The 21,331-nt window shown below is 41.5% G+C and overlaps 6 protein-coding genes across 12 annotated transcripts in view; 3 read left to right on the top strand and 3 right to left on the bottom strand.

The window, feature by feature from the left end:
• xpo6 (exportin 6) overlaps window positions 1-1,418 on the bottom strand; it is a 28,083-nt gene extending 26,665 nt beyond the window's left edge. The window contains exons 1-2 of one of the 2 annotated variants that reach the window (XM_042085063.1): window positions 853-1,418; window positions 13-103 (exon numbers count right to left, since the gene is read on the bottom strand). In XM_042085063.1, coding sequence (XP_041940997.1) covers window positions 13-103; window positions 853-855 — 94 coding nt within the window. In that variant the 5' untranslated portion in view covers window positions 856-1,418. The remainder of the gene's footprint in view (window positions 1-12; window positions 104-852) is intronic. The other variant, XM_042085064.1, reaches the window with a different exon arrangement.
• Window positions 1,419-1,751: 333 nt separating this feature from the next.
• Window positions 1,752-4,685, bottom strand: antkmt (adenine nucleotide translocase lysine methyltransferase). 3 transcript variants are annotated; one of them, XM_042085069.1, is made up of 7 exons: window positions 4,414-4,684; window positions 4,198-4,238; window positions 3,867-4,030; window positions 3,596-3,700; window positions 3,328-3,468; window positions 2,665-2,715; window positions 1,752-2,512 (listed from the first exon to the last, which is right to left on the bottom strand). In XM_042085069.1, exons 3-7 carry the CDS (start codon window positions 4,026-4,028, stop codon window positions 2,321-2,323), a joined length of 651 nt encoding a protein of 216 aa, XP_041941003.1. In that variant the 5' UTR covers window positions 4,029-4,030; window positions 4,198-4,238; window positions 4,414-4,684; the 3' UTR covers window positions 1,752-2,320. The 3 variants fall into 3 exon arrangements, with proteins under 3 accessions (XP_041941003.1, XP_041941002.1, XP_041941004.1); XM_042085068.1 differs by having other exon boundaries at window positions 4,380-4,684; XM_042085070.1 differs by lacking the exon at window positions 4,198-4,238 and having other exon boundaries at window positions 4,380-4,685.
• Window positions 4,686-4,755: 70 nt separating this feature from the next.
• On the top strand, window positions 4,756-6,999 carry jmjd8 (jumonji domain containing 8). The gene is made up of 9 exons (XM_042085067.1): window positions 4,756-4,974; window positions 5,205-5,297; window positions 5,443-5,491; window positions 5,584-5,680; window positions 5,800-5,868; window positions 6,017-6,136; window positions 6,357-6,424; window positions 6,532-6,666; window positions 6,776-6,999. Exons 1-9 carry the CDS (start codon window positions 4,877-4,879, stop codon window positions 6,854-6,856), a joined length of 810 nt encoding a protein of 269 aa, XP_041941001.1. The 5' UTR covers window positions 4,756-4,876; the 3' UTR covers window positions 6,857-6,999.
• A 72-nt stretch (window positions 7,000-7,071) lies between these two features.
• Window positions 7,072-12,045, bottom strand: amdhd2 (amidohydrolase domain containing 2). Its single transcript, XM_042085066.1, has 12 exons — window positions 11,966-12,045; window positions 11,417-11,543; window positions 11,163-11,299; window positions 10,730-10,869; window positions 10,334-10,388; window positions 9,815-10,024; window positions 9,494-9,582; window positions 9,144-9,288; window positions 8,648-8,755; window positions 8,474-8,542; window positions 8,095-8,196; window positions 7,072-7,981 (listed from the first exon to the last, which is right to left on the bottom strand). Exons 2-12 carry the CDS (start codon window positions 11,497-11,499, stop codon window positions 7,908-7,910), a joined length of 1,212 nt encoding a protein of 403 aa, XP_041941000.1. The 5' UTR covers window positions 11,500-11,543; window positions 11,966-12,045; the 3' UTR covers window positions 7,072-7,907.
• Window positions 12,046-13,748: 1,703 nt separating this feature from the next.
• Window positions 13,749-14,742, top strand: nog5 (noggin 5). Its single transcript, XM_042085072.1, has one exon. It carries the CDS (start codon window positions 13,792-13,794, stop codon window positions 14,422-14,424), a length of 633 nt encoding a protein of 210 aa, XP_041941006.1. The 5' UTR covers window positions 13,749-13,791; the 3' UTR covers window positions 14,425-14,742.
• A 778-nt stretch (window positions 14,743-15,520) lies between these two features.
• Window positions 15,521-20,712, top strand: LOC121704600. 4 transcript variants are annotated; one of them, XM_042084961.1, is made up of 13 exons: window positions 15,521-15,714; window positions 15,955-16,026; window positions 16,184-16,273; window positions 16,434-16,500; window positions 16,683-16,714; window positions 16,829-16,912; window positions 17,182-17,268; window positions 19,127-19,204; window positions 19,278-19,352; window positions 19,471-19,524; window positions 19,715-19,795; window positions 19,901-19,989; window positions 20,542-20,712. In XM_042084961.1, exons 1-12 carry the CDS (start codon window positions 15,663-15,665, stop codon window positions 19,951-19,953), a joined length of 825 nt encoding a protein of 274 aa, XP_041940895.1. In that variant the 5' UTR covers window positions 15,521-15,662; the 3' UTR covers window positions 19,954-19,989; window positions 20,542-20,712. The 4 variants fall into 4 exon arrangements, with proteins under 4 accessions (XP_041940895.1, XP_041940896.1, XP_041940897.1 ...); XM_042084962.1 differs by having other exon boundaries at window positions 19,901-19,978; XM_042084963.1 differs by having other exon boundaries at window positions 19,901-19,967.
• The last annotated feature ends 619 nt before the right edge of the window (window positions 20,713-21,331 follow it).

The raw sequence follows: 21,331 nt of genomic DNA on the forward strand, positions 1-21,331 counted from the left end.
GTATGATTTTACCTATCTCTCTCTTCCGTTCATTTGTAGTACAGCTGTGGAAAAACTCTGTCATTAAGCTTTCAAGAGCACGCAGGGAGACCTCGTCAGTTGCCTGTGAGCAGGACAGAGGTTAAAAAGTGAGAGAAAGAGGAAAAAACAAACAGGCAGAGGAATATATTACATGAAGGGGGCCTACCATAGCAACCCCCAAAATGTAAGTGAATAGCCATGTCTTGTGGTTTACATCTACACAAAGTAAAGGGAGTTGAAAAGGTTGAGAAGTTAAAATGAGGAACACATGGGTATAGTACGCAGCTCATGCCCGCTCACACTGATGTACATCTGAATCGCCCTGGCCTGAATGCTCGTGAGACTGAAATTCTTGAAATGAGTCACAACACGTCGTGAGTTGCTCAACAGCGCGCATTCTTTAGGGTTCATGACGAGACAAAATGGAATCACCATCGATTAGACTACATTTCCTGCACCTATGAGCTAGAGTGACACATGAATCGTTTGAAACCGAGAAGAGTGTCATGATTTCTACAGAAGTCCCGCTCCATTGTGTGACAGAACACACCTGTCAAGAATCATGGCGATATTCTGTCGGAGCCTTACGACCAGTAGGCTACCCAGATGAAGATCTTAATTAAACAAAAGCATTGCATCGACAATTAAACATAGGCTAATTCATCTTGTTATTGGCCATATACATACAGGGGCGCGGCGGGCCACAAAATGGCCAGCACACAAGACAATCAGTAACATTTCCATATCAGACACAGCAACCGATACAGCAACCATTATGTTAGCAAACAGGCCTTTGTCAGTTTAACTGAGTTGTCACTTTCGGGTACTCACCATGACCGGGTTCAGTGAAGTTCAGCGCCCGGTCGCTGCTGCGTGTCTGCGGCTACTGAATAGACAGAGAACAGGGGCACCGTCTCATGCTGTGCCCGAGGCGTAGGGCCCTTTCAGCGTCTACAAACACCGAAATTCCGCATCACGGTCGAGACGTACTGTAACAACAGCTTACGGATACACAAAAAAGCAACCCACTCGATACAGTGCAGCTCTAAGACGGTCGCTTGATGATACCGTTGCAACACGGGGCTGACTAGGGGTGACAACAAGACCCTCTGCAGCACAGCCCGGATGCAGTAGTACACAGGCTAACTCAGAAACACCGTACACCCGCTGCTACTCTCCTGCAAATAGATAGCAGTACTTGGAAAAATCAGTAGGTGTTTCTGGTTGCCCGGTCGAATGCTGTTGGTTGATGCCTCCGCTGTGAGCAATTCGCAGGGTTCGATTAGCTTTCGCAGGCCTCGAAACTGCAGCTTCCTCTCTCTGCTAACAACTCCTCCTCGCCGGAAGTGAAATCTTAATCTTGGGCCGGATGGAACCGGCCGTAGCGAGACGTGTGGCAAAGAACGCCCCGTCGTCAATTTATTCACATTTTATAACTTGAAAAGCAAAGTCAAAATAATTGAGACGTGACATATCAGGGAGTGCAACATTGTCATAGCAACATATGGAATGCAATATGATTTATGTAACATATTTGCAGCACAGCCGCAGAGAGCAAAGTAGGCCCTTCATCGTTCTACTTTGCAGCTTTCATGCTTCTTTTACAAATCAGGAAATAACATAAAACGTGTGGTATAAAAATGTTTTGTAAAATATCATGTATATGCAGTTTCTCTATATACAGCAAATTTATGGAATTTATACAAAAAGAAGGCTTTTAATTTCCCACATCGAGAGACATATTTTATTGGCCACTTTTCACATCAGACTGGAGGGTTTTTTTTTTTTTTTTAAGAAAGATACAAACATTATAACATGTACAGTTTTGACTGTGCTCCATTTTTTGCTCGTTTTTCTGAGTCCTCTGTTGTCTCAGAGGAAGTGGCTAACCCAAGATTGCAGGCACAGTGTCAAAGGCAAGGCACCACATGTATCCTAAAATGAAACTCAACATATCCGAAAACAACACCATAGGTTCTAACAGTTCATTCTAAAAGACTGATAAAAGTTATATATTATAATATATAATTATAATTATAAAACATGCTTGAAAACAAACAATAAAAGAGCTCACATTTGGCTGACAATTAATTTCAGAGGAAAAGAGAACTAGTGGAAGTGTCATAACTCTGTTTGCTTGCACAAATTCTGACTTAAAACTTCAAACAACTGCCTCATACTCTGTGACCTACTACATTCCATTATTGCTGGATGTTAGCAATCTGTTGTTCCATTGATCCGTGACAAGCTGATATACATCCTATTTATACAGAAGCTGACACTAGATTCATCTTCTGCTTCAGGACTGTAAAGAGTTTTTGTCCTCTCCGGGTATGTGTTGTCTTAAGGCTTGCATATTATAAGCCCAGGCCCGGTCAACACCCTCTCCCTCCACTCGAAATGGTGTCCAATCACGGAAAGGGAAGCGGCCAGCAACAACCAAGGCATCATCAGGAAGTTCTGCCAGTAATTTCTCCTGCAGAAGAGTGAGCTGCAGGACATCCCAGGTATAAGTGAACACACACACACACACACACACACACACACACACACAGAGAAAGAAAGATAGGGATGAAATAAAGAATGAGGAAGAGAGTAAAATATGGATTTGACAAAAAAAAATTGAAACAGCAAAGGACTTACTACACTTGGAGCCAGAAAAACTGTGACATTCTTACATCCGGAGAGATCAACCTGCAAAGACATACACAAGGAGAACAGCCTCCAGTAAGTCACATTATAGTAACAACGACCAATGATATTATCAACAGACGGAGATAGGTATATTTTTTCATTTACTGAGGCTTTATGGTCGAATCATACTAACTGTGCCGACATCCATTATTAATGCCCCAAAAGTCAAGCCATGTAGCAGCCTGGCTCCTCCTGTCTGTATCCCAGTTAATTTTTCTAACTAATATATCAGTCTGGAAACGCTCTTTGTATCAATGTTTCCCAGGAGGGTGACTCAGTCAGCGACCAGAGGGGATAACTTACAGTTTTGAAATTGAAAATGGCAGTGGTAGAGCTAAATAAAGCTATAAAACGGTAGTAGCAATGCCAGCAAAGATCAAAGAATTGCAGCTCGGAGAATATGCCAATGTATACAGCAAAGGTAAATATATTAGTAGGAAATAACATAAGTCAATGTTAAGTTTACGTTCATTTAAATGCAATGGTCGGAAACCTTCCTCAAGCATTCCCAGACCCTATTCACAAAGTGAATGGGTTTGGTGAAACCAGGCTAGGGACACCATGGTGGATGCATAGAAAATTGTAGGGAGCCATCACAAGATATTGACGTACCTTCCATAAATCCTCCCGGCGATAGAATACCTTCCCAGAGTACCCTGCTCTCCATGCATGAAAGTTAGCCAGCCGCACGAGCCAAGGATTCAACTCATAGCCAATAGCAGGAGAAAACCCCGTTTTATAGGCTTCCAGTACCTACACACATATATGTGCACACACACACACACACACACACACACACACATACAGACACTTAACATATACTGTATCTACATAGGTTGCTGTTCAATGCATGCAGACTAAATGACAACCTCATACTCACAATCCTTCCATCTCCAGAGCCTAGATCAGCCACACCTCCAGATCTTCCATGTAGCAATGTCATGACATTCCGCACTTGCGCCCTGCTAGCTGGCAAGTAAGGCACCTGACAAGGGAAAGAGTGTGTGATTATACATTAATACATACAGCTAGCCCTATGCTATTATGCAATTACAAATGTGACAACCACCTCATGCTGTACATTCATCTCACATAACCTTAATGTAACTTTAACGTGTCACATAACCTTGTTGCATAGTGAATCGAGTTACCTGCAATTTTAAAGGAACTTTGCGGAACCCTGGCATGAGGATCCCAGCCCACATGCCATAAACAGCTAATCCTGTTCCAGCAGTGACCTGCAGGACACCCCAAACACCCAGACGCCTTTCTCTGAACTCTGAGAGCAATTCATCTGGGCTGTCTGTGTCCATGTCTTAAATACAGGCAAAAGAGGAAGAACACTTTGAATGGCTCAGTTAAACTGTAGAGAAACATGTCAACAGGATCAATGTGTTCCTTGCTTAGACAAGCCGTTCGATCATTTTGAAAAGACATTGGAATAACATGGTAATTAATTACATTTAACGTAATAACACGTACCTTTGCACGGTTACTACCATGGTCACACCGCAGTGTTTACTCTGTGGATGAGCATGCAGTTTATTATATTTCATACATTTAGCACATTTAGTCATTAAATTAGTCGGTGTACCAGTCTCTATATTGTACAACATTTGCAGGAATAGGAATAGCCTATCTGCATATCTGAAATCTTTACTAACCTTAGAGAATGTCTAATAGACGGGCTCTGCTAACCTTCAGGAGCAAGCTTTTCGGTCCATCCCGAAATCATACCGTAACTCCCGACAGAGTGAAGCATTTGTGTTCCGACCAAGTCTGTAAACTATGTATGAGAGTGGGGCGAAAACTTGTGCACTATCATCCAGATTGATTGCATGCATTCTGTATAAATAGGTATATATTTAAGAATTTATAAAATATATGAAATAAAATATTCGTAAGACTAAAAGACTCGAGACTCAAGGTCGAGTTAAAATAGTACGCTCCAAGCTTGGATTATTTTTTGTATTTGCTGTAAGAAGATACCGATTCAAGTTCTATGGATTTCTTGTTGAGAAACGAAAGTTCCGCCCCTTGATTGGTGTGGCCTTTGTTCATTGGTCTGCGGGCTGGAGGTTGATGAAGCATCCTGGTCCATCCTCCTCTGACGGGGATGTACAAGTTGCAGTCACGAAATATGTTTGAGCAAAGTTGACATATGGGACCTAAAGTCGAATCTATATTTGTATCGCTTCTTGCGGCCTCGCTTTTGGTCGCACGTGAGAGCGAGCAAATATCTGGCGATGACGGTGGCTGGTGAGTTCAAAACAATTGGCTAGCTTAGCTTACAAATCATGCCTGGCAAAGTCTTAACCAGTTAGCATACGATAACGTTGTCTTGTTCGCAGCATTCGTCTTCATTGTGTTTTAATAGGCGACTTCATGTAGCGCATACAGATCGGACTGTGTCCATGCAGCACGCAGCATGTTAGCCAGATCTGTGTAGCGCTGCATGAAGTTCGATGAGCCTGATGTGTTTCTGACAGGTCATCGGGAGGCGACAGCCTCACAGACGAGGGGCCCTGTAACATCGATATCGAGGACCAAACGACTCTTACATACTCACAGTTTCTTCAACAGTAAGCAGATGTCACGGTCCAAACTCTGAAGAAAATATTATTTTGTCTAATATGCCTTTTCATTCACAACAATCAATAACTGAGATGCAACTGAGCTAAGGGTTAGGAAATAGTTACTTGTATTTTGTCTTGTCTATTTTTACAGATATGCTTACACAAAGCCTGTGATTCTCAGAGGCATCAATGACAACACAGTAAGTTAAGGGGGATTTCATTTTTGCATAATTTATATCCTTATTACAGTAGGCTTACTTACTCATAGGGAGTTGCTTTGTGATATTTCCAGAGGTTCCAATTCATGTGTTCCAAGTACAATCTTCTTAGAGAGTACAGTGAGAAAACAGTCAGACTGAGCACAGCAAACACACATTCCTACAGGAAAGGTTGGTTCTATCTATCTAAACAACAAAAGGACATCAGTGAAGCATGGTAGATATTGGCAACTTAAAGAAAAACTTTGCTTTTTCTCACACATTTTATTTTTTTTCTGCTCTCTCTGCAGTTGATGTTACCTTTGAAGAGTTTGTTAAATTCCTGCTGACCCCTCAGTCTGTGGACTCTTTAGGAAGTGGTCAGTGTCTCACATTGATGTACCTTTGTTTCCCATTCAAAAATACATATGTTTAATGTGCATGTCAGCCAACAATTTTAGCATTGGCCAGCTTTATGTGACTAATTTCATGGAAGCTGTACTTTTGCGCTCCTTGCGTTTGTTTCAGAAACTCTATACTTCTTCGGAGACAACAACTTCACTGAGTGGCATGCCTTGTTTGCAGAGTACAATGCTCCCCCTTATACAATCCCCTACACCAGCCCAGCATACAGCTTTGGTATAGCAGGTAGAGTACACACTCTTGACTCTGTCTTTTTTAGCAAACACGGTTCTGTTCTTGAACCTCTGTTTCTGACAGAGGGGAAAAACAAAATCACTTCAGTCATGATTCTACTGTCCACCTCGAGCAATCCAGGTGAAGTGATTGTCCTTTTTGCATGCACTGTTATTGTTTGCTGTGATGATTTTCAGATGCTACAGTTTAGTCTCTCTTTTCTCTATCACAGGTCCAGGCACAGGTGTTCCATTTCATTGGCACGGGCCAGGCTATTCTGAGGTCATTTATGGCCGTAAGGTATAGACATATCACTAGTCATTTATCATGAGTGTTGGCCTGGTCAGTCATAGCCTACTGGCTTGTGCCCTTTGCCTTTATTTTGAAGAGTGTGACATTTTCCTCAGCGCTGGTTCCTGTACCCTCCGGATGAACAGCCAGAGTTCCACCCCAATCACACCACCCTGACCTGGGTCAGGCAGTCCTACCCAAGCCTGGGGATCAAACAGAGGCCTCTGGAGTGCACCATCCGGCCAGGGGAGGTTAGGACAGATATACACATTTCACACCAAGACCAAATGTGTGTACGTGTGGAGCTTATTTTAGTTCTGAATGATTCTCTATGTGCATGTCTTTTTTATGTTTCTTTAGGTGCTTTATTTCCCTGACCGCTGGTGGCATGCAACACTGAATCTGGACACCAGTGTATTCATCTCTACATTCCTTGGTTAACTTCTCTCCTGTCAAAAATGGGTCTATGCCAAAACTTACTGACGTGTGTGTGTGTGTTTATGAGCATATGGGTCAATGAGAACATGTGTATGTGTGTTATGCAGAACTGAATTGCAAAATAAATTAATTCAATTTATAACCAATTTCATAGCTCTCATTCTTCACGTGTGGAGGTCATATTATCTGCTTAAAGAATTCACAAACTTACCACAAAATATGTGGTCAAGGTTTTATATGAAAATCATAAAACAACTATGATACACATATACTGAATTGCATAAATGTCACATTGACAAAGAATGAGCATAAAAACTCCATGCCTGTAGATCACCTTACAGCATATGGATTTATGTGGAAATGAAAGACCACCATCTCATTTACTTGAAAGGGCACTGGCTCTGAAATACAAATTGGCTGTACTTTGAGTGGGACGTTTAGCAGCCTAGTCAGCATTAGGATGGGTAGGTGGTTTATGCTTCATTCAACCTGACTCACCTCCTTAGTTAACAAAGATTGCTACTAAAGGCAATATCAGTCACCAGAATGTGAACATAGATTAGAAATGCCCTCATTGCATAGACTTGGATGTCCGAGAGATGTCCCTCAGCATAATGATATATCAATCACACGCACGCACACATTTGAGGGGTATACAACAAAGAACAAGATTAGAGGTGTGATTAGCCTAAAGCCAGAGGTGTATTCAAATTCAACAAACAGGCCAATTTTAGTGGTGATTGCATTGTTGCTCACCTGTTTTGTTAACAGTAACATTTCAAACAATCTGAAATGTTTACACATGTTTTTTTGTACAAAAAACAAAAAAACATGTTCGCCATGAATGTTCACCTCTGTTTTCCGAATTGGACCATATCTCTTTTTTTTTTAAACAACATAACCACTAATCTTGCTAGCTTTATCGTGTAACCCCTGTGTGTGTTGTGTTTGTAAATATTAGGTTGAGGTGAGCTCCCTGGTGAGTTTGCCTAAACTGCTCAATTATATAACAGCAGAAGGCCTGCTGTAGTGTTGCTGGACATTCCCTTTCAATTCATTTCTTCCAGACCTGCTGGCCTGCAATATAGGTCTCCTGGACCGTCAATGCATCGTCCAACACAACAAAATCTGTAAACACACAAACATACATCTTGATCAAATCTACTATGTGTGTATAAGGGATATACACAGCATACCAGGGAGCCAGAAACACACGGACACAAATACACATCCCGACTGACCTGCATCAGTGTTGAAGTTCAGTGTTCCCTTGCGATGGTCCAGCCCTAACGACTCTGCAGGTCGGAGAGAAGCAGCCTCCAGGGCAGCCTCCACCGAGCAGCCTGCCAACGGTCCACAGACAGCCCAGCTGAAAACAGCTGGTTACCTTTCTCACATGATATCTTACAGGGATTTATTCCCATACTGAACTGCAAGGGACTATCTTAACGTAAAGTGAAGAGTTTCCTATAACTATTACACACTAACAATCAAAGAGCTTAGGGCAAAGGACTATCAGCGTAGCACTCTAAAGTCCTTGCTAACAAAAAAAGATGTACCAGTACTGTCAGTGTGTGTGCATGCATTAATGTGCACACATGCATACAGACAAACACTCACCTGTTGCTTGTCTGAAATGTCTCACACACATGTTCATTGTAGCTATACTACCACACAGTGTTTTGGTCCCTGTAGTGAAAGAGTTATAAATGGTCTATTAATGGTCACATCGATATAGGATGTGATATACTATGCTGATAATAAGTTTGTATGTTAGAGTCAGGTGGCACAGACCTGCCACATAGGCATGAAGACCCTGGATGTCGATCTGTTGCTGGCCAAGAGTATGGCGACCAGCAGGAAGACCCATCGCTGGAACAGCATCAGTGACCAACACCAGCCCTGTAACACACAAACACAGACTCGCACGTTATATCAAGACTGACACATAATAAGAATGCTGTTATGTCGTGCCCCAGGAGCTGTTATATATATGTGTGTGTGTGTGTGTGTGTGTGTGTGTGTGTGTGTGTGTGTGTGTGTGTGTGTGTGTGTGTGTGTGTGTCCATGCATTTGTGTGGGGGGAGGCTGTCTTATGTTACTGTTGAATGACGAGAAAAAGGGAAGGTCTGCCATGTGCTCCAGATGGAGGATCTATCGGTAGTTGTGCTACCTTAGTTGTGATCAGCATGAGGGCTTAGTGAGAGTATGTATACTGGTAGTTTAAAAAGTGTGTTTCCTTTAGTGTGTATATGTGTGCTTTAAAGTAAATGTGTGCATGCGTGTGCACCTGTTGGATGTGCTCGGTGTGCAATACGCAGTGCTGCGGGGTGTGTGTGTATTCCATCAGCAATCATTCCATAGAAAACCCTCCGTCCCGGAGGCACCTTGTCACTAGTCAACAATCCCACAATGCCTGGGTCCCGATGGTGAAACTATGACAAGAGGGGTAAACCAATTACACACCATAACATCTTTTTGTAAAATCCCAAATACTTTTTTTACAGAGAAGAGGCAAAAAAAGACAGTTCTCTCGCATCTCACAGTAAGCAGAAAACTATTACTGGAAAAATTGTTATGGCTAACTATGGCAAATATATATTGTTTGAGATGGCCCTATGTTAATGTGCCATGACTTACAGGCAACATAGCATTGAAGAGGTGAGTAATGAAGGAAGCCCCCTGAATCACAGCTTCTTCAGCCTGAGATAAGTCAGCCATAGAGTGGCCTAAAGGGACAAAAGGTTCAAAAGCAAAATCCACAAATGTGAGCTTTCAATATGCTGAAACAAATCAGTGTAGAAAAGAGCAAAGGGGGCTGCCTCTGAACATCCTATACAATATTAAAAAGGTCAAAAATAGGTCAAACGGTTAGATTAAAGGGACAATTACAAGGCAACAAACCACACTGAAATAAAATAACAATGGCATCATGGAAGAGTCACCTTCTTATTCACTCACCCACAGACACAGTAATGCCCCTGCGCACCAGCTCCTGGATCACCGGCCCACTGTTGGCTAGCTCAGGTGCCAGTGTCACCATCGCCACGTTATCTAACTTGCCATAGATCTCCAGCAGATCAGTTACCCCTGCTTCAAAGGAGCGCAGGAATTTTGGCGGGTGTGCACCTCTCTTCTCTTCACTGATAAAGGGGCCCTCAAGGTGCACACCTAAGGAGAGAATTATAAACATTGTGGGAGGAGATTATGGCAGCAAATAAAACAACAACAAAAACAATAAATAGACTGTACTAAACCTGGCCTATGCTTTAGTGTTTCTCTAATAATATACTTTGCAATTCACAAATCTCAGAGGGAAGTTGCATGAAGCACAATGATTAAACCCAACCCAAAATGTGACAGTTTGTTTTATTTTTATTATGGAAATGCTACACTCTGCAGTAGTGCCAAAGAGAAGATTGAGCTATCTGCAGAGATTAGAAAAAGAGGCAGAGGATGAAGTTAGTTCCACAATCTTACCAATTACTCCTGCTCCAGAGAGACCTCCATTCTGAACTTCGATCTGGGGAAGAACCTAAGAGTGTGGGGAGTGGGTGAGTGTGTGAGTCCCAGGTTAACTGAATGAGTGAGTCATATTTTCATTTCTGTAACAGGCTACAGGAGATATCTGTGGGTATATGATGACTACCAGTTGCCATGTCATGTTGTCCTGGCCTTATATACTGTTATATATACTTATATAATATACTGTTGGGCTCAAATGACATTGAGTGTACCAGCCACCAAGTTATTGCTTTGATGTCCGGAATGTATAAACAAAATAGGTAGACTATATTCATTATCTGCCCTTAATGAGGAGCCCATTGAATTCCCTGATTAAGTCAGAAAGTGAGCCAGGTACTGATCTGGTGATACCTGGCTGTACACAGATGAAGGTGAGGTAACAAGGGTGGGACAGAAGGAGGTGACGCCGTGTTCAAGAATCTTTTTGGCCACCAAGGCCACACCGCCACTGATGTCACCACTGGCCAGGGAGAAGTCCACACCATATCCACCTACGAGGCCAAGAAAGTCATTGCATTATCAGTGGTATTCTCATATCCAATCTTTTTATTTAGTGCAGAAAGATGAGTATGAATGTATAAAAGTTTCATAGGAACTATGAGCGCTGTTGTCGATGAACATTTATTGGTATGAGCTTTATTCAGAAGTCTTAAATGGAAAAAAATATATCTGCACTAATGTGAAAGAGCATAGTATGATATAATACGTAGCGATGTATATTTGAGGTTTTATTGTTCCTGTCCAAATAAGAAGATATTCTTAGTCAGGAGTAGGAAAGTCTTACCATTAATCTGTACATCTATGAACCCTGGGGCTATGATTCTGTTTTCACAGTCAATTCTCACGTCTGCAAACCCTTTCTCATCAAAGAACAGCTTTTCCGGATCAAGAATCTTGCCTTCCCTTACCCACAGGTCCTCCCTAAACATAGAAGCATACACATATTTATTTTACAACTGCATAGATCAACAGAATCTACATAAGCAACTCATAGCTTCGAAGATGGCCCTGCAGGAGAACAGGCGAGCGTGTCTGTACCTCTGTATCTTGTGGTCTCTTAGGATCCTGCAGTTGATAAACTGAGTGATTGGAGCATTTGAAACGCTCTTATTAGATGGCATCCTGAGCGACCAGCCTGGACACAATCACTGACATCAAATAGGGCCTACAGTCGATGATACATGTCATTAGAGAACAACACTGTCTATGAAAGTGAATGTGCTATTAAACTTTACGATCAATACACACCCAAACGCGAAAGATTGACTTTGACCCCAATGCCAAGAAACTGAACACTCTACTCAAAACACATTAGCCTACTCGTTACAGTAAGGTAAGGTAAATGTAAATGGGAAACAACTACAGATCACCTTTTCATAGGTTACACATTTTGTTCAAAACCGTTTTCAGTGCGACGGGATTTCATAGCGTCCCAAAATCACAGTAGCCTAGTAGAAAATGCATTAGGCTACTTCCACAAAGATAGAAGCTTGTCTTCGGAGGCGACGTGTTGAATTAAACAGATAATATGTCAAACTAGGTTTCATCAAGTCAGACAGGCTAAGGGCTGGCTGGCAAGCCACTCACCTCAAAACACTCCCGGCCCGCGCGGATCTGCACAAATAGGAAATGAGGAGAGTCGTGTGTCACGCGCAGAGTCAGCTGACCAGGGGGCGTTCCCTAATGAAAAAATACATAAACACAGCATTCCTCCTTTAGGCCACATATTTGCGCCGTGTTTGAAGGCTGTTAAATGTGTTAAGCCTGTGTGTGTGTGTGTGTGTGTGTGTGTGTGTGTGTGTGTGTGTGTGTGTGTGTGTGTGGCGCGCCCGTGCGTGTGGGGTGTGGGTGATGAAGGAGGCGTTTTGGAATTAGTTGACAGTAACTGACAGCTCTCTAAGACAACCACCCCCCTGGTTATGACTCCCACTCACCTGCGTCAGTGACACAAAAGGAACAGACCCCTAGGTCAGTGCATTTTTGCACACATGATGATAATTAGAGAACATGTATTTATGAATAATAGGCTAGTGTTATTATGTGTGTGTGTGTGTGTGTTCTCACTGACGCAGACCCTTACAGCAAGAGTTTGCCACAGGTCAGAGGTGACACATTGAGCTAATTGAATAGCTTAATTAAATGTGATGAGTTGCGTCATTTGGCCAATATATGACGGAACAGTGAGGGGAAAAAAGGATCCTCAAACACACACACACACTCTGTGTTACACTCTCACACTTGTGATGGGAAGTGAGATGTTTTGTTGCATCTCTGCTCCTCTCTAAGGAGTAAATTGCCAGTACCATGCAGTAATTTTCTAAATATTTGGCCAGCATTAACATGTTTACTTCCAGTAATATAACATTGTAGTTTGCAAGTAGGCCTTATTTATCAAACAATCAGTTTTTATTGACACAAAATGCCCTGTAGGCTATACCCTAAATGCCTTAACACAGCGGGTCAAATGTATATCGGTTACATTATTAAAACAGGTTTGTACTAATTGAATGAGACTGGAAGTAAAGCTTAATCACTCTCAGGAACTCTCATAGCAGGAATCAAAGCCCATGCTTCAAGGGCAATTGGTGGACGATAGAAAATTATTAAGGTAACCAAACTGCACAGTTCCGTCCAAATAAGTTTGGGGTGTTTTTCAAAATTTGGACAACCTAGTAGCCTACATGTATGAATGAAGCAAGTGGCACATTGTATATTACTGATATAACTATATAACTGATAGGCTACATTTTTTTTATCAGAAGCACTTGTGCTTTCCCTACTTAGCTGCCTATGTCTTTTTTGTTATTTAATGTTATGGTAAAAATATTTGTCTTTTTTGGCCTGCAAACCAAAAAAGCAATGAGGTTAGATTTGGAATATTTAGATTTAATTTAATTCAAAGGAATGTAATCTAGAATTCTTGGACATTGACAATGATCTTATCAAAGTGGACTAAGAAGACTTGGTGCCCTTCTGTTCTCCTCTGGCACCGTGTGGGCGGACCGTGAACGAGATCTGTCAAATTTAGAGGGGTACAGTCATGTACCTCTGAGAAGCGTCTGAGGACACGCCCTTTCGCTGCTCCTTAAATAAATAAGTGCGCAGCAGAGGACATTATGGGAATCCGTCACGACGGTGGATAAAAGCTTCATTCAATATGTTTTGACATTTCTTTAGGTGTTGAAAGACTTCATTAAAGAGTTGATATTAGGTTTTCTACATTACGTAAGGTGTGGCCGTGGCTAGCTCTTAAAAGTGTCTTTCCAATAACCGTAATTCAGAGAGGTAGTAGGTTGCAGGGCGCAAAGACCTGATAAGTTATACAAACTATTTTTAAAATACCAGAATTGTTGGTTTTGCTCAGTCTGCATGTATTTCGCTTTTTATGTTTCATCTGCTTTGGGATTGACAACATGAGAGTTTATATTGCGCTCACGCTTATGTCTTTTACTGCGCGCTTTGGAGTGTCCCAGTATCTTCTGCGGGTGCGTCCATCTCCCAGTGATCACCTGCCCGTGCTGGATCTGAAGGAGGACTTAAACCGCGATGGGGAACCCTCTGAGGAAGATCTCTCTGTGCCAAACCTGAAAGGCAAACTTGGAGACAGTTTTGATTCCACTCGAATGTCTATCGGTCCACCGACTCATGGAAATCTATCCCTAAAACATTCACGCATCAGTCTCACTGGACACATGCCGCGTGAACTGAGAAAGCTGAACTTGAATGACCGCATGTACGGCCAACGTCTCAAAATAAACAAAATAAACCGTCAGAAATTCCGCAGGTGGCTCTGGGCACACACGTATTGCCCCGTCTTGCCAGTCTGGAAGGACCTCGGGGTGCGCTTCTGGCCACGTTACATCAAAGAAGGACGTTGCACTCGCAAATATTCATGCTCTGTACCAAAGGGAATGTACTGCAAGCCTAATCGATCCGTTCACGTGACGCTTCTTCGGTGGCGTTGCCAAGGCTCTTCCAAGCTCCGGCGTTGCTACTGGATCCACGTACAGTATCCCGTAATCTCCCAGTGTGAGTGTTCGTGCTGAACACCATTGGCTGTCTGAAATATAAAACATGTTAAAATACATTGCTGCAGAGCTGACGGTGGATGGTGACTTGCAATAAATGAAGCACAAGAGCCACTATTCCTTGTAAAAAATACTTACTGTCAGCATCATATGAATCATATCATATGAATCGGCCTTTAAATGTGTCTCAAGTCAAGATGGTTCACATTACAAAGAAGTTGGGAATGCATGGTGTCTATGTCAATATTTGTTTAGTGTAAACTTGTTAATATTTTTGTAGGTTCACCTATTGTAATGCATGGTAATCATTGCCATAGAATAATATGGCCAAGTATTCAGTGGGACATGTTGACAATGACTAGACATATTATGTATAGTGCTATTGTTTGAACATTTTTAGCTTTATTGTTCTGTAAATTGAGTCAATCCTCTGTATAGAGTTATGCTGGTATACTAAAACAGCTGATGTAAGATTATGTTTGAACTGCTGAGTTTTCACCTCGATTGAACTAACCTCATTTAACCCACAAATACTTTACAGCACAGCACAGCAAATATGATATTTTGAGTGCACACCAGAAAGGCATAGTCAGCATTACTGTAATCTTTATCAATGTGTGTGGTGCATTTAAAACAAGCACTAGTGCACTTACTTTACAATGGAAGTTGTCATGAGTAATTTAGATTATCTAAATAAGTGTATATATTAGTTTTGCCTACTGTAATGCTTTTGTGAGGTGATATGAATATCCTGGAAGTGTGTTATTTATTATACCATACTGAATAAATTTCAATAAATATTATATGGTTTTATAATATTGTTTTGTTCCTAGGTATTTCATTAATTACTGTGGCAAAGCATGATTGTCAATGAAAAATGAAAAATATTCTGAATGTATGTGTGTGTGTGTGTGTGTGTGTGTGTGTGTGTGTGTGTGTGTGTGTGTGTGTGTGTGTGATTTTGTGTGAGTAAATAGTAGATGCATAAATGGATGAAGCTGTGTCTTTGGTCCCACTTGGCTCTCACTTCTGCTTTTGAGCTTGTTTTTCTTTCTCTCCTCCCTCCACCACCATCTCTGTCCTGCCCATTCAGCTGTAACGATGAAGCCATCTGTCACTTTGTCTCTTTCGATATACTGACTGGTCTGCAGTTGTTTGCTGTCTGCACGTGTAAGGGTGTATCGGTCAGAGCTCCAAAGACATCTAAAATTAAGTTAATTCAAGGTTAAAGTAACTTAGACACTGATCAGAAGATCATGGGCTCTCAAGATCATTCACCAGGGAACACAACAGCAAACCCGGACACAGGTGAGAACTCTGGGACAAAATGAGGGGTGCAACAAGTCAAGCTTTTTAAAAAATATTCTCAGTTTTGCAAACTTTTATACCAATCAATTATCTGAACACATAATACAGTTCAGAGGGAGATAGGAGAGCAACAGAGCTTACCGGTAATCATTTTTGATGACTAACTGTTTGTCCAGAGATAATCTGCATTCAGGATCATTTAAAAGTCTATTAATGTGTGCATTTATTTATCGGCTGTAGACTACCTCAGCCTACAAAACAGGACATCTGACGTGACCAGCCCTATAACATGGCAACTGAGAAGCAACATTGGTATTATCCACCAGTATTTTTCTTACCACTATTTTCATTTAAAAACCACTATTTTGAAGGTATCAACTTATTTGTTTGTGCTCTTGTGTCTGTCTTTTCTTCTTTATACTCTCTTCTTTGTGTGTCTCTCTCTGTGTGTGTGTGTGTGTGTGTGTAGGACCCAGGCCAGACTGGTTGTTGTACACTCTCCCTGGTCTTGCTTTTCTAATAGGAATTGTTTTGTTTCTTTTGGTCGTCAAAACCCACAGTGAGTAAACTTTTACAAGATATTAACATGCACAAGAGGAAAGAAACTTTGCCATCACATTGCACGCACGCATTCACACACACACACACACGCACACACACACACACACACACACACACACACACACACTCAACTCTGTTTCCTCTTCCTCTTCTTACAGAGAGAAGGACAGGTGGATATCACCACAGGGGCATGAAAGGATGTTCTTCTGTTAAGCAAACAAAAAAGTAAAAAAAAAAATCCATTGAATGCATGTATGTATGTATGTATGTATGTATGTATATGTATGTATGTATGTATGTATGTATGTAGCCTAAATTATTCTCACATTGTAATAGTCATGATGTACCACAAAAAAACTAATTATTGTGTGTGAATGTGTGCTTGAATTGTTTGCATGCATTTCCAGTGATGATATGGGACATACTTATTTGACCAAAGGTAATCCTACAATTTCAGTTTATGTATTATCTCTTTGAATTGAATCCAGTCATACCAACAGAAATATCTATGCATAAAAATAAATGTTTGTGCATGTGTGTGTGTTTTCTTCAGCTGATACCCAGTCATATGAAAATGTACTGGCAGCTATTTATAGCAACCAGGAGGGAGTGTGTTTCTATGTACAAGAAGATGATGGTGGGTAATATCTGTGTACTGGTGTGTGTGTGTGTGTGTTTGTGTGTGTGTACAAAAATGTCATGCTCCCTTTAAAGGGTATTTTTAGTATTTTCAAAATGTATTTTATTTTGATACATGGCGTTTTTTGCAGTTTATTTTGATACACTTGAAATACATTTTGATGTATTTTTGCCCATCCCTGTGTATGTATGTGGAGAGTTTGTATAAGCTATAGTGTGATACAAGCATCACAACTCACACTCTGTGCTTCTGCCCTCTTCCTGAAGACTATGTTATCCCTGATGGTGAAGATGATGCAGCAGAGATGTTTGCTCAGAATCCAAATTCTCTCAATCTACCAGACACTCTCACAGGTAAACAGCAAGTCACTTAGAGATTTAAATAACAATGATAATAATAATAATAATAATAATAATAATAAATATAGCTGCAAGCAGCAATGCGGAGGCCTAGCAGTGCGCTATAGCAGGGATGGCTATGGCAGCCCATGGCATGAGCAAGCACTCACAGCAAGTTTGATTGCAATTGGATAAAGAATGGCTGAGAAATAAGCTCATTTACTTTGTTACACTGCCCCTAGAGGCCAAATTACACCAATGTCCTTGTGCGTCCTCACAATCAGCTACCATGTCCCTGGACTTCATACACCAACGAGTTGCTGAGACGGGAGGTCACTTTCTTTATTACAGCACCCCTAGAGGCCAAATGAGACCACTTTCCTTGCATGTCCTCACAATCAGCTACTTTGTCCCTGTCCCAAGTTTGGACTTCATACATCAAAGCGCTGCTGAGATACAAGCTCACTTCCTGTATTGCAGTGCCCCCTATAGAGGCCAAATGATGCCAATTTCCTAGTGCGTCCTCACAATCAGGTACCAAGTCCCTATACCAACTTTGGACTTCATACATCAAAGCGTTGCTAAGATAGCAGCTCACTTCCTGTATTGCAGCACCCCCTATAGAGGCCAAATGATGCCAATTTCCTAGTGCGTCCTCACAATCATGTACCAAGTCCTTATACCAAGTTTGAAGTTTGTACATCAATACAGGAAGTGAGATATGAGCTCACTTCCTGTATTGCAGCGCCCCCTATAGAGGCCAAATAATTCCAATTTCCTAGTGTGTCATCACAATCCGTTAACAAGTCCCCTTGCCAAGTTTGGACTTCATATATCAAAGCCTTGCTAAGACAAGAGCTCACTTCCTGTTTGGTGGCTTCATCGCCATATTTGATTCGCTGTCACGGGCAAATAAACTTGAAATTTAAAAATCTGATAAGTATCGTATGTGCGGCGTCTCCGCCAAGTTCCGTGAAAATCGGATGAAATTTGTAAAAAAAAACGGAATAGAGGTCAATGAACTCGGGATGGTCCAAGGATTCAGACGCTACCTTAATTGTGAAAATCAGACAAAAGAGTCAAGGATCACGCGCATGAACGCATGTCTAGCGTTGAACTGGTGGTGGCGCTAGAGTGTTCAATGTATATGCATAAAAATTGCTGTGAGTGATTGGGACAGTGTCCTGACTAATGGTATCGAGTTTTGTTATGTTAACTCAAAGCGTCACGGAGATGTTAGTCCACTTCCTGTTTGGCGGCTTAATTGCCATATTTGATTGGCTGTCACGGGCAAACAAAAATGAAATTGAAAAATTTGACCAGTATCTTTTGTGCGGCTCGGGCAGAAGATCATCTCTGCCAAGTTCCGTAAAAATCGGATGAAATTTGTGACCGCTGAAACTTTTCATAGAGTTTGGACTAAATCCAATATGGCGAAGGTCCAATATGGCGGAAAGTGACGTAATAGGAGTCATTGAACTCAGGTCGGTCCAGGGATTCAGTGCCTTGTTTGTGAAAATCGGACGCACTGTTTAATGGTCACATGCGTGAATGCATTACAGGTTCGACCCATTGGTGGCACTAGAGTGTTGGACATAGAGTTCAGTAAATTAGTGAGAGTGATCATTGGACAGTCCTGAATCAGTGCGACGAATTTCATAACTTTAGACCCAGCGGTTCAATTTTCAGCCAAATTTTGACCCGTTGGTGGCGCTAGACAGCTGGGTTTAGAGATCCGTAAATGAGCGTGAGTGGTCAGTGGAGTGTCCCGAAACTTTCTGCCAAATTTCAGCACTTAGACTGCAAAGGTGATAATTGAGATTAACTATCTTTTGAAGATGCACTCATGTCTCCCATTCTGTCCTTTTCTCAGAAGGAGAATCTTATGAGAACATGGAAGGACTATATGCTCAACCTCGCAAAAGACAAAACAATGGCCTGGAGGAGGATGGTGAGGAAGACACACACACACACACACACACACACACACACACACAATATTATTGTCAATTTTTCCCCCACAGATGATTACCTGGATCCTGATGCAGAGAAACAGCAGTGGCAGGGAAGACTACATTCACAGGAACAGACTGACACTGGTGTGTGTGTGTGTGTGTGAAGGACTGTGCGTGTATGTGTGTGGAGATGCCTTGTCTCTAACTGATCTTTGTTGTCAGTCAACCTCAGTCTACTTTGATTGGACTGTTTTGTTTTTAGATTCATATGAAAACATGGACCAACATTTTGCAGTTCATCAAGAAGACAGTGATGGTAATTAGAACAAATGATTTAATAGCTATAATACTGTTCCATGGTGTACATAGCACGTCATATACTATTGTATTGTACTGTGCTGAGTTGAAACAGCAGCACTGTATCTCGGGTGGGTTCAGAGGGCATGCAAACCTCGCTCACATAAACACCAACATACTCTTTATGTTCTATTATCTTTTATCTCCAGATTACATAAATCCTGACACAGATCAGGGGCATTGTTCCGGACTGATGAGCTACCCTCAGGACAGCGGGGATTACTACACTGGTATGTATAGAGGTGCATTTGTCTGTTACCTGCAGGGGCCAATCAGAAATAAATGTGTAACACTAGGCTATGTTTTCTGAAAACCCTCAACTTCAACTGTTCTAGAAAATTCCTATATGACCACGGAAGACAATCTTATGGCACCCATAGAGGATTGAGAGTGGGATTAAAGGTATTGCAGAGGTCAGCATTCTGTAAGTTTTTAGCTGTGGATATATACATCTTAATCTATGGTGGTGAGTAGTATAGGCCATTAATGTGAAAAGCATATTTAGGTTTATGATGTCTGCACCATGGCAACTGAAGCCTAAACACTTGGTTCTTGGTTTAGAGGCCAGAGGCTACTCAGAGGATCCCACATTAAGTGTATGCACAGCTAACTAAGCACTCAATTGAGCTTTCCCCTAAAGGTCCTGAAGAAAATGTTTTTGGATATGAAGTCATAAGAACACATGAATTTACTGTTTCACTTTTTGGTTTTAAAAGTGTAATATCATGTTTACTTTAACATAGTGAGAAGCTGAAATATTACATACTGAGTTGCATGGCAAAGAATGAGGTAGATCAGCAGTATTTCAATTAATGTTAAGACTCTTTCAGGGTACAACAGCACTGATATCTCACCTACCCTGACCCTAACATGGACTGCAAATTCATGAGTTATATATCTTGGCTGCCAAGGGTCCCCTCATGCGAGTCTGGAGTTGCCTTAAGAGCTAAACTAACATGCATGTTCTATTTGTCAGATCCATGGTGATGAATTGAGGGGAGATCTGTTCCAGTGGAGCCTCAGAATGAGACAGAATAAGAATAACAGTTATCAACAGAAGGACTCAGATTTGAATTGCATGGTTTACTGCTTATAAGCAATTCAGGAGTTGCATTTAAAAAAATAAAAATGTGTGAGAAACAGGAAATGCTGTGCACATTCTGTGTCCCACTTATTTACCTGACAATTGAATTGGCACACGCATTCCTATAATACTCTCAAAAGTACGAAGACAGGAAGAGGTTTGGGTGGTTTCAGCATATACATGCTGAATGGCTCAAAAGTTTCTCCATTTGTGGCGTGACCAGAGAGAAAAAGCAGACGCAGTTGAACACGTTACGTCTTGGTAGACTCTCGTATTGTTCCCGCTGATTGTGTAAAATGCCCATAGTGTATCTTTGTAGTTAATGTAACAGCATGTAGATAATTTTTATTTAGTTCAGTAATAAAATGCAGATTTTCACTCTCACATGTGATATTCAGGGCCATTTGTTTGGACATGCCAGCTAAAGAGATCTAGTCATTTGACCACATGCTGTAATCAAGCTGCCAAACATTCACACCACATTTTCACTCTTAATTGGCACATCCAGTGTCTTTATGAGCCTATGCCAGAGGACAGATAGTATGTTTGACTCACACACTGGTAATGTGACGCACATCCCCAAACACACACTGACGCGCTCGCACACAGGCACGCACGCACGCACAGACATTACAAGAGCATCATGCAGATGCAGATAAGAACTGAAGAATTAGACCTCAGA

The sequence above is a fragment of the Alosa sapidissima genome, chromosome 3 (assembly GCF_018492685.1).
Source record: "Alosa sapidissima isolate fAloSap1 chromosome 3, fAloSap1.pri, whole genome shotgun sequence".
NCBI lineage: Eukaryota > Metazoa > Chordata > Actinopteri > Clupeiformes > Clupeidae > Alosa > Alosa sapidissima.

Coding starts and splice junctions, on each gene's coding strand:
- antkmt (XM_042085070.1), bottom strand. CDS start 4,028: ATGGACACAGACAGCCCAGATGAATTGCTCTCAGAGTTCAGAGAAAGG. Junction 3,469..3,595: donor GCTCTGGAGATGGAAGGATT/GTGAGTATGAGG, acceptor ATATGTGTGTAG/GTACTGGAAGCCTATAAAAC. Junction 2,513..2,664: donor TTTTTCTGGCTCCAAGTGTA/GTAAGTCCTTTG, acceptor GATGTCCTGCAG/CTCACTCTTCTGCAGGAGAA.
- nog5 (XM_042085072.1), top strand. CDS start 13,792: ATGAGAGTTTATATTGCGCTCACGCTTATGTCTTTTACTGCGCGCTTT.
- jmjd8 (XM_042085067.1), top strand. CDS start 4,877: ATGGGACCTAAAGTCGAATCTATATTTGTATCGCTTCTTGCGGCCTCG. Junction 4,975..5,204: donor TCTGGCGATGACGGTGGCTG/GTGAGTTCAAAA, acceptor TGTTTCTGACAG/GTCATCGGGAGGCGACAGCC. Junction 5,298..5,442: donor TACTCACAGTTTCTTCAACA/GTAAGCAGATGT, acceptor CTATTTTTACAG/ATATGCTTACACAAAGCCTG.
- LOC121704600 (XM_042084961.1), top strand. CDS start 15,663: ATGGGCTCTCAAGATCATTCACCAGGGAACACAACAGCAAACCCGGAC. Junction 16,027..16,183: donor GCAACTGAGAAGCAACATTG/GTATTATCCACC, acceptor GTGTGTGTGTAG/GACCCAGGCCAGACTGGTTG. Junction 17,269..19,126: donor TCTACCAGACACTCTCACAG/GTAAACAGCAAG, acceptor TCCTTTTCTCAG/AAGGAGAATCTTATGAGAAC.
- amdhd2 (XM_042085066.1), bottom strand. CDS start 11,499: ATGCCATCTAATAAGAGCGTTTCAAATGCTCCAATCACTCAGTTTATC. Junction 11,300..11,416: donor AGAGACCACAAGATACAGAG/GTACAGACACGC, acceptor TTCTATGTTTAG/GGAGGACCTGTGGGTAAGGG. Junction 8,756..9,143: donor ACACCGAGCACATCCAACAG/GTGCACACGCAT, acceptor TGTGTGTTACAG/GGCTGGTGTTGGTCACTGAT.